General features: G+C 39.4%; 2 protein-coding genes across 5 annotated transcripts in view; one reads left to right on the top strand and one right to left on the bottom strand.

Annotated features, from left to right (window-relative positions):
• The window catches only part of PLGRKT (plasminogen receptor with a C-terminal lysine), a 270,391-nt gene that overhangs the window by 178,334 nt on the left and 78,810 nt on the right, over positions 1-13,247 (bottom strand). The window lies entirely within an intron of this gene.
• The window catches only part of PDCD1LG2 (programmed cell death 1 ligand 2), a 61,818-nt gene that overhangs the window by 28,814 nt on the left and 19,757 nt on the right, over positions 1-13,247 (top strand). For both annotated transcript variants that reach the window (XM_019033592.4, XM_019033590.4), the window contains exon 4: positions 11,075-11,344. In XM_019033592.4, coding sequence (XP_018889137.3) covers positions 11,075-11,344 — 270 coding nt within the window. The remainder of the gene's footprint in view (positions 1-11,074; positions 11,345-13,247) is intronic.

The following is a 13,247-nucleotide window of genomic DNA, read 5'->3' as shown; positions in this document are numbered from 1 at the left end:
ATATGTGAATGTATTTTATCTTTTTTTAATTGACAATAATTGTACTTATTTATGGGGTACATAGTGATGTTTCAATATATACAATGTATAGTGATCAGATTGGGGTAATTAGCATATTTATCATCTCAAATATTTATTATTTCTTTGTGTTGAGAACATTCAATGTACTCCTTCTAGCTATTTGAAGCTATATACTGTTGTTAAATATTTATATGTATTTTTCAAGGATAATGTTGTATATAAAAGATAACTTCTTTTATATTTAGTCACCTTTGGATACATATGTAAGAGTAAAATAATTGTTTTACTAAAAAAATTCATAAGATGCTGAACATTATATGTTTTTCCAGTATAGAAACTTATGAAAAATTATAAGAATCAACTTAATAGGTGAGAAGAGCATACTGCATCATACTTATTTGAGGAGGAATACAAGCAAAAAAAACAGTTGAAGACCATCACCTAAGAGTAGGCTACCCTGATCCAGGGTCTCTAAAAGAAGCAAGATAGATCTGAGGCCCCAGTGAGGGTTCCCATGAATGAAGTAGGACTAGAAGAAGGACATGTTTTTATCTTAAAATGCCTGATCCATGGCATAAAGCTTGAAAATGGGTTTGTTTATAGCACCTTCGTTGATGTCTGGGCAGAAATTCTTATCAAATATAGTGAAAAGAGTTAATTTCAAAAGGACAGAACAAATTATGAGGTGGAATGACTGGAGATTCTGGAAGAGACAGTGATAAAGGACTGTGGTTTCTGAAAAGCCAGGTGGCACCTACATTACTGGGGGCAATCCATCTGAGGAAGGGGCAGGAGCATGGCCAAAGAACAGAGAGGCCCCAGGAGCCCAGGGGTCTCTCAGAGGAGCTGGGGTTGAGAACTGGTCTGTGCAAAGGTTTCCAGACAGGGTCGCAGAGGAGGCACTAAAAACAAGAACACCAAGAGCCAAACCATCCTGAAGGCCTGGGCAGGGCAGGGGGATGGGAAGAACCAACACCAGGAATGGGCTGAAGCTGACAGAAGTACTTCAAACCAGAAACAATGAATTTAAACTATGCCCTACCACAAATAGACTTAACAGATATTTACAGAACATTCTACCCAACAATTGCAGAATATACATTCTATTCATCAGCATATGGAACATTCTCCAAGATAGACTATATAGTAGGCCACAAAACAAGTCTCCATAAATTTAAGAAAATCAAAATTATATCAAGTACTCTCTTAGATCACAGTGGAGTAAAACTGGAATTAAACTCCAAAAGGAACCTTCAAAACCATGCAATTACATGGAAGTTAAATAATGAGTGATCATTGGGTGAACAATGAAATCAAGATAGAAATTAAAAAACTCTTTGAACTGAACGATAATAGTGACACAACCTATCAAAACTCTGGGATACAGCAAAAGCAGTGCTAAGAGAAACATTCATAGCATTAAATGCCTACATCAAAAAGTCTGAAAGAGCACAAATAGGCAATCTAAGGTCACAACTCCTGGAGCTGGAGAAACAAGAACAATCCAAACCCAAACCCAGCAGAAGAAAAGAAATTACAAAGATCAGGGCAGAACTAAATGAAATTGAAACAAAAAAAATACAAAAGAGAAATGAAACAAAAATCTGGTTATTTGAAAAGATAAATAAAATTGATAACCAAGAAAAGAAGAGAGAAGATCCAAATAATCTCAATTAGAAATGAAATGGAGATATTACTACTCATATCACAGAAATACAAAAGATTATTCAAGGCCACTATGAACACCTTTACACGTACAAACTAGAAAAGCTAGAGGAGATGGATACACTTCTGGAAATACACAACCCTTCTAGATTAAACCAGAAAGATATAGGAACTATAAACAGATCAATAACAAGCAGCGAGATTGGATGGTAACTTTTAAAATTGTCAACAAAAAAAAAATCCAGGACCAGACAGATTCATAGCTGAATTCTATCAGACATTCAAAGAAGAATTGGTACGAATTCTACTGACACTATTCCATGGGATAGAGAAAGAGGGAATCCTCCCTAAATCATTCTATGAAGCCAGTAGCACCCTAATACGAAAACCAGGGAAGGACATAACAAAAAAAGAAAACTACAGGCTAGTATCCCTGATGAACATAGATGCAAAAATCCTCAACAAAATACTAGCTAACCAAATCCAACAGCATATCAAAAAGATAGTCCACCATGATCAAGTGGGTTTTACACCAGGGATGCAGGGATGGTTTAACATCCACAAGTTAATAAATGTGATACACCACACAAACAGAATTAAAAACAAAAATCACATGATCATCTCAATAGATTCGGAAAAAGCATTTGACAAAATCTAGCATCCTTTATGATTAAAACCCTCAGCAAAATTAGCACAGAAGGAACATATCTTAAGGTAATAAAAGCTAACTACGACAAACCCACAGCCAACATTATACTGAATGGGGAAAAGTTGAAAGCATTCTCCCTGAGAACTGCAACAAGACAAGACACTTTCACCACTTTTATTGAGCATAGTACTGGAAGTCCTGGCCAGAGCACTCAAAGAGAAAGAAATAAAGGGCATCCAAATTGGTAAAGAGGAAGTCAAACTGTTGCTGTTTGCTGATGATATGATCATATACCTAGAAAACCCTAAGGATTCATCTTGAAAGCTCCTAGAACTGGTAAACAAATTCAGCAAAGTTTCAGGATACAAAATTAATGTACACAAATCAGTAGCTCTGCTATACACCAACATCAACCAATAGCTGCAAAAATAAAATAAAATACTTAGGAATATACCTAACCAAGGACATGAAAGACCTCTACAAGGAAAACTACAAATCACTACTGAAAGAAATCATAGATGACACATACAAATGGAAACACATCCCATGTTCATGAATAGGTACAATCAATATTGTGAAAATGACCATACTGGCAAAAGCAATCTACAAAGTCAATGCAATCCCCATCAAAATACTACCATCATTCTTCACAAAAGTAGAAAAAGAAATCCTAAAATTCATATGGAACCAAAAAAGAGCCCACATAGCCAAAGCAAGAAAGACTAAGCAAAAAGAACAAACCTGGAGGCATCACATTGCCTAACTTCAAACCATACTATAACACCATAGTCACCAAAACAGCATAATACTAGTATAAAAATAGGCACATAGACCAATGGAACAAAATGGAGAACATAGGAATAAAGCCAAATACTTATGGCCAACTGATCTTTGACAAAGCAAACAAAAACATGAAGTGGGGAAAGTACACCCTATTCAACAAACGGTGCTGGGATAATTGGCTAGCCACATGGAGAAGAATAAACTGGATTCTCATATCTCACCTTATAAAAAATCAACTCAAGATGGATCAAAGACTTAAATCTAAGACCTGAAACCATAAAGATTCTAGAAGATAACGTCGAAAAAGCCCTTCTAGACATTAGCTTAGGCAAAGACTTCGTGACCAAGAACCCAAAAGCAAATGCAACAAAGACAAAGGTAAATAGATAAACGAGACTTAATTAAACTAAAAAGCTTCTGCACAGCAAAAGAAATAATCAGCAGAATTAACAGACAACCCACAGAGTGGGAGAAAATCTTCACAATCTATACATCTGACAAAGGACTAGTATCCAGAATCTACAAGGTATGCAAATAAATCAGCAAGAAAAAAACAAACAATCCCATCAAAAAATGGGCTAAGGACATGAATAGACAATTCTCACAAGGAGATACACAAATGATCAACAAGCATATGGAAAAATGCTCAACATCACTAATTCTCAGGGAAATGCAAATCAAAACCACACTGCGATACCACCTTACTCCTGCAAGAATGGCCATAACAAAAAAATAATAGATGTTGGCATTGATGTGGTGAAAAGAAACACTCTTACACTGTTGGTGGGAATGTAAACTAGTACAACCACGATGGAAAACAGTGTGGAGATTCCTTTAAAAACTAAAAGTAGATCTACCATTTTATCCAGCAATCCCACTACCAGGTATTTACCCAAAGGAAAAGAAGTCATTATACAAAAAAAGATACCTGCACACGCATTTTTATAGCGGCACAATTTGCAATTGCAAATATATGGAACCAGCCCAAATGCCCATCAATCAGTGAGTGGATAAAGAAAATGTGGTATATATATTATACATACATATATATGCATATTATATATATATATATATACACCATGGGATGCTACTTAGCTATGAAAAGGAATGAAATAATAGCATTTGCAGCATCCTGGATGGAATTAGAGACTATTATTCTAAGTGAAGTAACTCAGGAATGTAATACCAAACATTGTATGCTCTCACTCATAAGTGCGAGCTAAGCTATGAGGATGGAAAGGCATAAGAATGATACAATGGACTTTCAGGACTTGGGGGAAAGGATGGTTGGGGGTGAGAGATAAAAAAAACTCCACATTTGGGCCAGGCGTGGTTGCTCACACCTGTAATCCCAGCACTTTGGGAGGCCAAGATGGGCGGATCACGAGGTCAGGAGATCAAGATCATCCTGGCTAACACGGTGAAACCCCGTCTCTACTAAAAATACAAAAAATTCGCTGGGCGTGGTGGCAGGTGCCTGCAGTCGCAGCTACTCGGGAGGCTGAGGCAGGAGAATGGCGGGAACCTGGGAGGCGGATTTTGCAGTGAGCAGAGATCGCACCACTGCACTCCAGCCTGGGCGACAGAGCGAGACTCCGTCTCAAAAAAAAAAAAAAAAAAAAAAAGAACACTCCACATTCGGTACGGTGTATACTGCTTGGGTGACGGGTGCACCAAAATCTCAGAAATTACCACTAAAGAACTTATCCATGGCCAGGGGCGGTGGCTCACGCCTGTAATCCCAGCACGTTGGGGGGCTGAGGTGGGCGGATCACCTGAGGTCGGGAGTTTGAAACCAGCCTGGCCAACATGGTGAAACCCCATCTCTACTAATAATACAAAAATTAGCCAGGCATAGTGACACACGCCTGTAATCCCAGCTACTCTGGAGGCTGAGACAGGAGAATTGCTTGAACCCGGGAGGCAGAGGTGGCAGTGAGCCGAGATCGCACCACTGCACTCCAGCCTGGGTGACAGAGTGAGACTCCGTCTCCAAACAAAACAAAACTTATCCATGTAACCAAACACCACCTGTTCCCCAAAAACTTATTGAAATAAAAAATAAATTAAAAAACAACAACAACAAAAAATGCCCAAGAATGACAAGAATTCAACTTCAGCAAGTACAGGAAGGAGGCAGCATGACCACCATTAAAAGGGCCTTCACCCTAATAAGGAAGAAACCAAGGGCAGAGGAAGGAAACAATCAAAGAGAAGCAAGGCAGGAGTGAAAAGACAACTGTACGTTTAAGCCTCTAAGGCCCAAGGAAAGCATTTGCTAAAAGAGCCAAGTGTCAGTGTCTTTTTTTCCCTTGGGGAAACAGAAGGGTGTAAGAAAATCGGAGTCAAGAAAAACAATGTCCTGAGCTCCGCCTGCAGTAGCGGGAAGCCTAGGAGTAAAATAACACGTTTTTTAAAAATAAAGAAAGAAATTATTTTAAAAAAGAAAACAATGTCCTGAATTTCAACCGCGGTGGGGGGGGGGGGGGGGGGGCGGGGGGGGGGTGGGGAGGGAAGCTCCTGGGAATTACAAACTCGTTAACCTGCTATTCCTTTTCAGGCAATTTAACAGATGAATTGAAAGCAGTCCTAAAAGATTTAACTGATTACTAGAAACTTGCACAGATCCTCTAAGACCAAGGCATGTAAAACTACATTTTTCCATTTATTTACTGTCATTATGACTGTAAAACAGATACTACCATGTATACATTTCATCTTTATTTCAGAAATCACAGCATTGCTTGTAACATATCTGTCAGCCAGAACAAACCAGGGAAACAGAAACCATTTAAACCTGTGGAAATCTAAAGCAGAAAATAGTAATTCTTTTAATGAGGGAGACTGAGAAGCCAAACAGAGAACAGGGAAGCAATTCAGAAATTAGCAATAGCAGAAAGCTGCTCCTACCACTAGGCCACAGTGAAAAGGCGGAAGGCAGGGTTAATGGAGCCCAGGGATTAAAGTCACTTGACAGACACTGGAACCCAGTGGGCCTGTCCATTGATATCTGGAGCCAGGGAAGATATGCATCTTCTGCTGGAGAGGCCACAAAAGTATAGAGCACAGGGGAGAAATACCTTCCCTTCTCCCTCCAGTCCACCCTCTAGTGTTCCTGTCCTGCTTCCTATTGGCTGTCACGTGCCTAGGCTATACAGGCCACAGGAGTCTGCCTTCCTGCAATACAGAGCAGAGAAGAAAAAGTGAGAGATAGATCTGAAGGCAAACAGACCCAGGACGCACAAAGCACACACCTTGTGTATCGGGTGGTAAAAGGTGGGATAATAATACAGTTGACTAGACCTATAACAGACTGAACAGCTAGTAGTTGTTGAGTCAGGGACAACGAAGGCTGGCTGATGGTCTTGAGTCAACTTGGAGACAATCTCCAAGTGCTAAGGGGTCTGTTATTCGGGTTGTAAGGATATAGCCAACCTAACTGAGCAGCAGATCATATATTTAGCAAAACTGATCTTATGACCTTAGGTTACATTAAACCCCTGGATATTTGTGCTGCTTAGATAATATCTAGAATATAGATTGTGTTACACTATCCTTTTTAAAGAACTTGGCAAAACTAAACTATAACCAAAGACTACTATCTGGAAATGGGTCTGAAGACTGTGTCTTGTGAGATATAGTTAAAGGAGGTAGGCATGTTTTACTTAGGGTTGAAAAGACTAGATGGAGTCTTCCCAGTTATATTCAAATACCAGAAGGGTTACCTGCAATAATTGCTAACACTAATTGAGTGTTTACTATGTTCTAGACATCTAACTAATTAACACCCTTGTTAAGGATAAGTATTGCTGTATCCATTTCATAAACAAGAAAACTGAGGGTTTAAGAGGTCATATAACTAGCCCTTGGCTAAAGCCTACTCAGACTGCTTAGATTCTGAACTCATGTTTTTAACTATGGTGCTTACCATATGTTGTGTTACTAAACTAGACAAATACCAATGGGTAGAAGCTACAAAGAGGCACAATTTTGCTTGGCATGAAGAAAATCTTTCCAATGGAAGTTTAACTTGCTTATTGTATAATCATGGCAAAGACTGCTTCTAGAGGAAGTAGGAGTTTCCATTCATAGATGTTTTCAGGCAAAAGTTATTTAGCAGTTTACTAATATCAGAAGATAAATATTACTAAAGATAACAAGGGACACTTCATAATGATGAAAGAGTGAGTTCTAAAGGAACACATAACAATCCTAAATGTGTGTCCATTTAACGGTATAGCTTCAAAATATTAAACAACAATTGGCAGACTTAGGAGAACCAGTCAAATCCACAATTACATTTGAGATTTCAACTCATCTCTATTACAACTGATAGAACAAACAATTAAGAAAATAGAAAATCTGAACAACACAATTAGCCATCTTGACCTAATTGACATATGATATATAGAACATACACCCAGCAACTACAGAACACACATTGTTTTCAAGCATATGTGGAACAATCATCAAAGCAATTATCTAGGAGAATTGCTGTAGAAGGTGTTTTTCATTGAGCAATAAGTCAGATGACTTGAATTTCTGGAGTACTTCCACCTCTTAAATACTAAAATTTACTCATCATTTCCTAACAATATCACCCTCAGTCCAGCTTCCCCACTGTGGGAAGCGATTCCTTTTCCGCCACCTCCCAAATAAGAAAGAGGCTGTGGAGACATTTCTGATACTGCAAAAATGTAGGATGTGGGCTCCTGTCCCTTCCTCAAACCTTGCTGATTCTTGTAGTGGAAGAGCTCTGTCTCTGTCTCCCTATCTGCTCCCTCATGTATCCCAAGTCAAAGCCTCAGCCAAGCTCCCAATTCCTGGCATCCCTACTTCTGAAATCACTTCTCAACCAGAACACCAAGATCAGTTTCTTGGTCCAAGCCACCTGCAATAGTGGGCTGGACCCTCACCCACAGTACTCTGCTCCTGTTCTTGTTCTACTTCATTCCCCAAAAGACTTGAGAGCTTACAGAAATAATCTACAGTATGATCATATAAAATGATTACAAAAGACATTGAACCAAGGGAAAATAAGTGTAGATAAATAATACAAAATGAGAGATAAAGTGAGTACTCGAAATGCACACTTCGGGTACTGTTCGATTATGAAAGATAGGCCAAAGTTTTGGCTTCAAGGAGACTGGTGAGTCTAACAGGTCAAGTCCTTCAGTAGGCTGCTTCAGTGCCTGAATTGCCTTATCTTCTACTAGTGCTGGGTGCTCCTAAGAACCCCAGAGCATATTCCTCTACCTGCTTATGTTGCACCATCCCTAGACATCTGCAATTACACAGAGACACATCCTCTTATGGTGATTCCAATTAAGAATGCATTACAAAATAGTAATATGAATTTTACCTACCTCATAGGGTCTGCATATCATTTAAATGACATAATGTATTATATGTATTATGTATATTTATACATTAGGGGGAAAGATGTCAGAGCTTTTTGGGACATACCAGGAGGCCCAGCTGGGTGTGCTGACCACATGGAGACAAGAACTTCAAGGGAGAGCCAAAGTGCACGCAGGTTCTGCTGGATGTTTCATTGTGCAGTGACCCTGCTCTCTAGTGAACCCAGATCTAGTGGGTGTTGTTTGCTATAACGAATCAAATTGTCAACTCTTAATATTGAGACCCACAACACAGGAGGGGAACAGAGGGGCAAAAACTGTGAAGAAGGGCACGAACATTCCTTCTCTTCCTTAGAATGTAAAAGGACGTGGCACAAAGCTCAACACATAGAAAACAATAAGTAAATCATACACATCAGATGGTTTTCACATGGTTGTTACCATTATTTTAATGTGAAATTGCTTTTCACAAAGTTTGTACCTATTTATACTTCCAACAATTTAGGAGAAAAAAGTTGTATCACACCTCTGCCTTTACTTCAAGACTACCCTTACTTCAAAAATTGTATTGAAATTTAATTTCTTAAAAGAATATTTCCTACTGAATCGAAGCCAGTGCTCATTCCCTCTTCCTCTCACCAAATATCAACAGGTGACTTTCCACACTGCCTGGTAACTGCATATGGTATTGATATTTGTTTATTTTTAGCTATTATCTAAGACCACTGGAAGGTTTGTTCTTGTGTCTTCTTGTCTCTTGGAATATCATGCCTATTTTATTTATTGTTAAAGTTTTTATAAGGTTATAATGTTTTATTTTAATTTTAAAATTTATTTTTAACTGGCAATAATGTATATTTATGGGGTACAATATGATGTTTTGATCTATGTATAGATTATAGAAAGAGTCAATCAAGCCAGGCACAGTGGCTCATGCCTGTAATCCCAGCACTTTGGGAGGCCGAGGCAGGTGGATCACCTGAGGTCAGGAGTTCGAAACCAGGCTGACCAACATGGTGAAACCCCATCTCTACTAAAAATAGAAAAAATTAGCCAGGCACGGTGGCAGGTGCCTGTAATCCCAGCTACTCAGGAGGCTGAGGCAGGAGAATTGCTTGAACCTGGGAGGTGGAGGTTGCAGTGAGCCAAGATCACGCTGTTGCACTCCAGCCTGGGTGACAAGCGAAACTCTGTCTCAAAAATAAAAAAAAAAAAGAATAACTCAAACTAGTTAACATATCACATCACCAAGTTGTTTTTTTGTGGTCTTTATTTTTTTCTCTTCTTAATCTCAAAACAGAGAATGTAAAAAAATTCATGCTTTTAGCAAATTTGAATACAGAATACATTAACCGTGGTCATCACACATGGCAATAGATCACCAAAACATTTCCTCTACTCTGAGACTGAACAACATCTTCCCCATCCCCATCCCCAGCCTCTGATAACCACCTTTCTACTCTGTTTCTATGGGATCTACTTTTTTAGATTTCACAAATAAATGAGATCATACATTATCTGTCTTTTTGTGCCTGGCTTATTTAACTTAGCATAATACCCTTCAGTTCCATCCATGTTGTCATGAATGACAGATTTTACTTCTTTCTAAGGGCTGTATAGTATTCCATTGTGTATATATACCACATTTTCTTTATTCATTCTCTGTTGATGGACATTTAGTTTGGTTCCACATCTTGGTTATTGTGAATCATGCTGAAATGAATAAAGGAATACAGATATCTCTTCAACATACTAAATTCAATTCCTTTGGATATATACCCAGAAGTAGGACTGCTGGATCATGTGGTCATTCTATTTTTAGTTTCTTGAGGACCTCTATACTATTTTCCAAAATGACTATACTTAGATCTCAGCTTTCTTGAGGCAGGGAGCCATATCTGTTTAATTCACTCAGCATACACTGCAAAGAAGCATGTGTGTGCATGAACTGTGTGTGTTTGTGTGTATGTATCTGCATGTGTTAGGGAGAAGTGCAGAATAAATATACCCAACTCTTTACTATGTATAGACATTATCTAGGTCTTTATTTTTTTTGTCTTCTTAATCTCAAAGAAAACAGAGGAAAGGAGGAAGTAAAAAGTAAATTTTTGACTGAAGATGTTTGGAAAAAATACCAAATAAAGTGAGATAGTGGGTAATCTAGTGATTTTTATTTTTCCGTCCTCCTTCTGGCCTCCAATTGTGAAACAATTTATAGCACTGTAAGAAAGAAGCCACAAATTGTGGTAGCTTGGACCACTGTTGAGGTCTGGAATCAGAATTCCAATGTTCAAATATTGGTCCTACCAGTTATAAGCTCTATGACTATGAACAAAATACTCAACTTCTCTATCTTCAGTAACCATCCACAAGAATTGGGAATATCAACAATGCCATCTTTATTGCATTGTAAGAAATAATTCAATATATGTGGAAAATAGCATGATATCAGGGATACAGAACGTGTTTACAAATGATAACCATTATTACTTAATATCGATAGTGATAATTTTATTCATTTCACATGGCATTAAGTACCAAGCTCTATAGGAATCAGAAAATAAAGTCTTATTTCTTTTTCTTCTCTATTGTCCAGCTTCCTACAGGAAAATAAACACTCACATCCTAAAGGTTCCAGAAACAGACGAGGTAGAGCTCACCTGCCAGGCTACAGGTTATCCTCTGGCAGAAGTATCCTGGCCAAACGTCAGCGTTCCTGCCAACACCAGCCACTCCAGGACCCCTGAAGGCCTCTACCAGGTCACCAGTGTTCTGCGCCTAAAGCCACCCCCTGGCAGAAACTTCAGCTGTATGTTCTGGAATACTCACGTGAGGGAACTTACTTTGGCCAGCATTGACCTTCAAAGTAAGAGCTGCCCCCACTTCCTAGGTCTATCAGTTAGGGTTCAGACAAGAAACAGATGGCATACTCGAGTGATTTGAGGAGAGTGTAATAAAGGGACTGTTTACAAAGGTGTGATCACCATTTGGAGAAACTACAAAGGATAGTGCAGAACACTGGGGCTTCAATGTTGGGAGGGCAATTACCACTGTTGGAGAAGTTACTGGAATCAGAAGGGAGCTGTAGGGAAAGCCCCACTTCCCAGGAGCTGTAGCCATAGAATAGGGAAGCTGCCACATGCAGCAACTCCAAAGGGTGGAAACTGGATGAATGAATACCCCAACTCATTCTCCTCCCACCCTCCAATCTCCTGCTAGCACCTACCATTGGCTGAACCCAGCTAGAAGTCAAAGAATACAAGGGTCCACTGTTGTATTCCATAAAAGTCAACTTCTCAGGGCTCAGAGCAATATTGACATGTACAGAATAGATCTGGAGAGGAAACAGAAAATATCTAGTACAATAGCTAATCACTGTGATTCATGCACAGTGTCATGAGTCAGCAGGATGAACATTCCTTTGCTGTACTTGCTGCCAGTCAGCTGGTTATGGGTTTTTCCAAGAAATTTGGTCTCTAACAAAATTCTTCAGAGCCTTTACTGACTATGCTGGATATTTTTGGAAGGGATCCCATACTTTTGAACTTCATACAGCAGAATTTCAAACAATCTTGGGAAAATAACAACTTTTATCTGCCCAGTAAGGACAACTAACACCTAGTATCATAATCATTTTGTAAGAGACAGGTAATTTCATCACCGAGTGCATATGTTTTCTAATGCTCTTATATCAAATTACCACAAGCTTCACAGTTTAAGACAACACAGATTTATTATCTGATACTTATGGAGGTCAGAAAGCCAGATTTGAGTTTCACTGGGCTCAAATCAAGGTGTCAGCAGGATTGCAGAGGCCCTAAGGGAAGATTCCACTTTCCTGTCTTTTCCAGCTGCTAGAGGCCACCTGCATTAATTGCCTCATGGCCCCTCCCTCTATCTTCAGAGGCAGCAACCCTATCATTCAGCCTTCTGCTTCTGTCACCACATCTCTCTCTCTCTTTTTTTTTTTTTTTTTTTGAGATGGAGTCTTATTCTGCCCCCCAGGCTGGAATGCAGTGGCACGATCCCGGCTCACTGCAACCCCCGCCTCCCGCGTTCAAGCAATTCGCCTGTCTCAGCCTCCTGAGTAGCTGGGATTACAGGCACATGCCACCATGCCTGGCTAATTTTTGTATTTTTAGTAGAGATGGGGTTTCACCATGTTGGCCAGGCTGGTCTCAAACTCCTGACCTCAGGTGATCCGCCCACCTCAGCCTCCCAAATTGCTAGGATTACAGGCGTGAGCCATCATGATCAGCCACATCTCTTTCCCTAACTAGCTTGCTTCTCTTTGCCACCTCTTAAGGACCCTTGTGATTGCATTAGGTACTCCATCCCCCTGGTTATTTGGGGTGATCTTCCCATCTCAAGGTCCATCTTCAAAATTCCTTTTGCCATGTAAGGTGACATATTCACATGTTCCAGGGATTAGAATATGGACATCTTTGGGGACAGCCATCATTTTATTTACCCTACTGAGAAGGGATATACTCTCAAGACTAAAGGACAGTCCCTAGTACTGATTCAATTTGGCTTTATAGAAAATTCACTATATTGTCATTGTATTTCACAGTTTGCCCTTTGTCTTAGCTGGTAAGACAGAGCCTATGATAAGGACTTGTGTGGCATGCAGGTATTTAATTGGCAACCCGAGAGGGCAGAAGCAAGAGATTTAGGAGTTTAAGAGAGGGTAATATAAGAGTATATTATCAAAGTTGTTGTGTGGACAACAGAAACTCAAATATTCAAAGACCAGCATGTAGACAGCC

This window comes from Gorilla gorilla, chromosome 13, assembly GCF_029281585.2.
Source record: "Gorilla gorilla gorilla isolate KB3781 chromosome 13, NHGRI_mGorGor1-v2.1_pri, whole genome shotgun sequence".
Classification (NCBI taxonomy): domain Eukaryota; kingdom Metazoa; phylum Chordata; class Mammalia; order Primates; family Hominidae; genus Gorilla; species Gorilla gorilla.
This window is presented reverse-complemented; position numbering and strand designations above follow the sequence as displayed.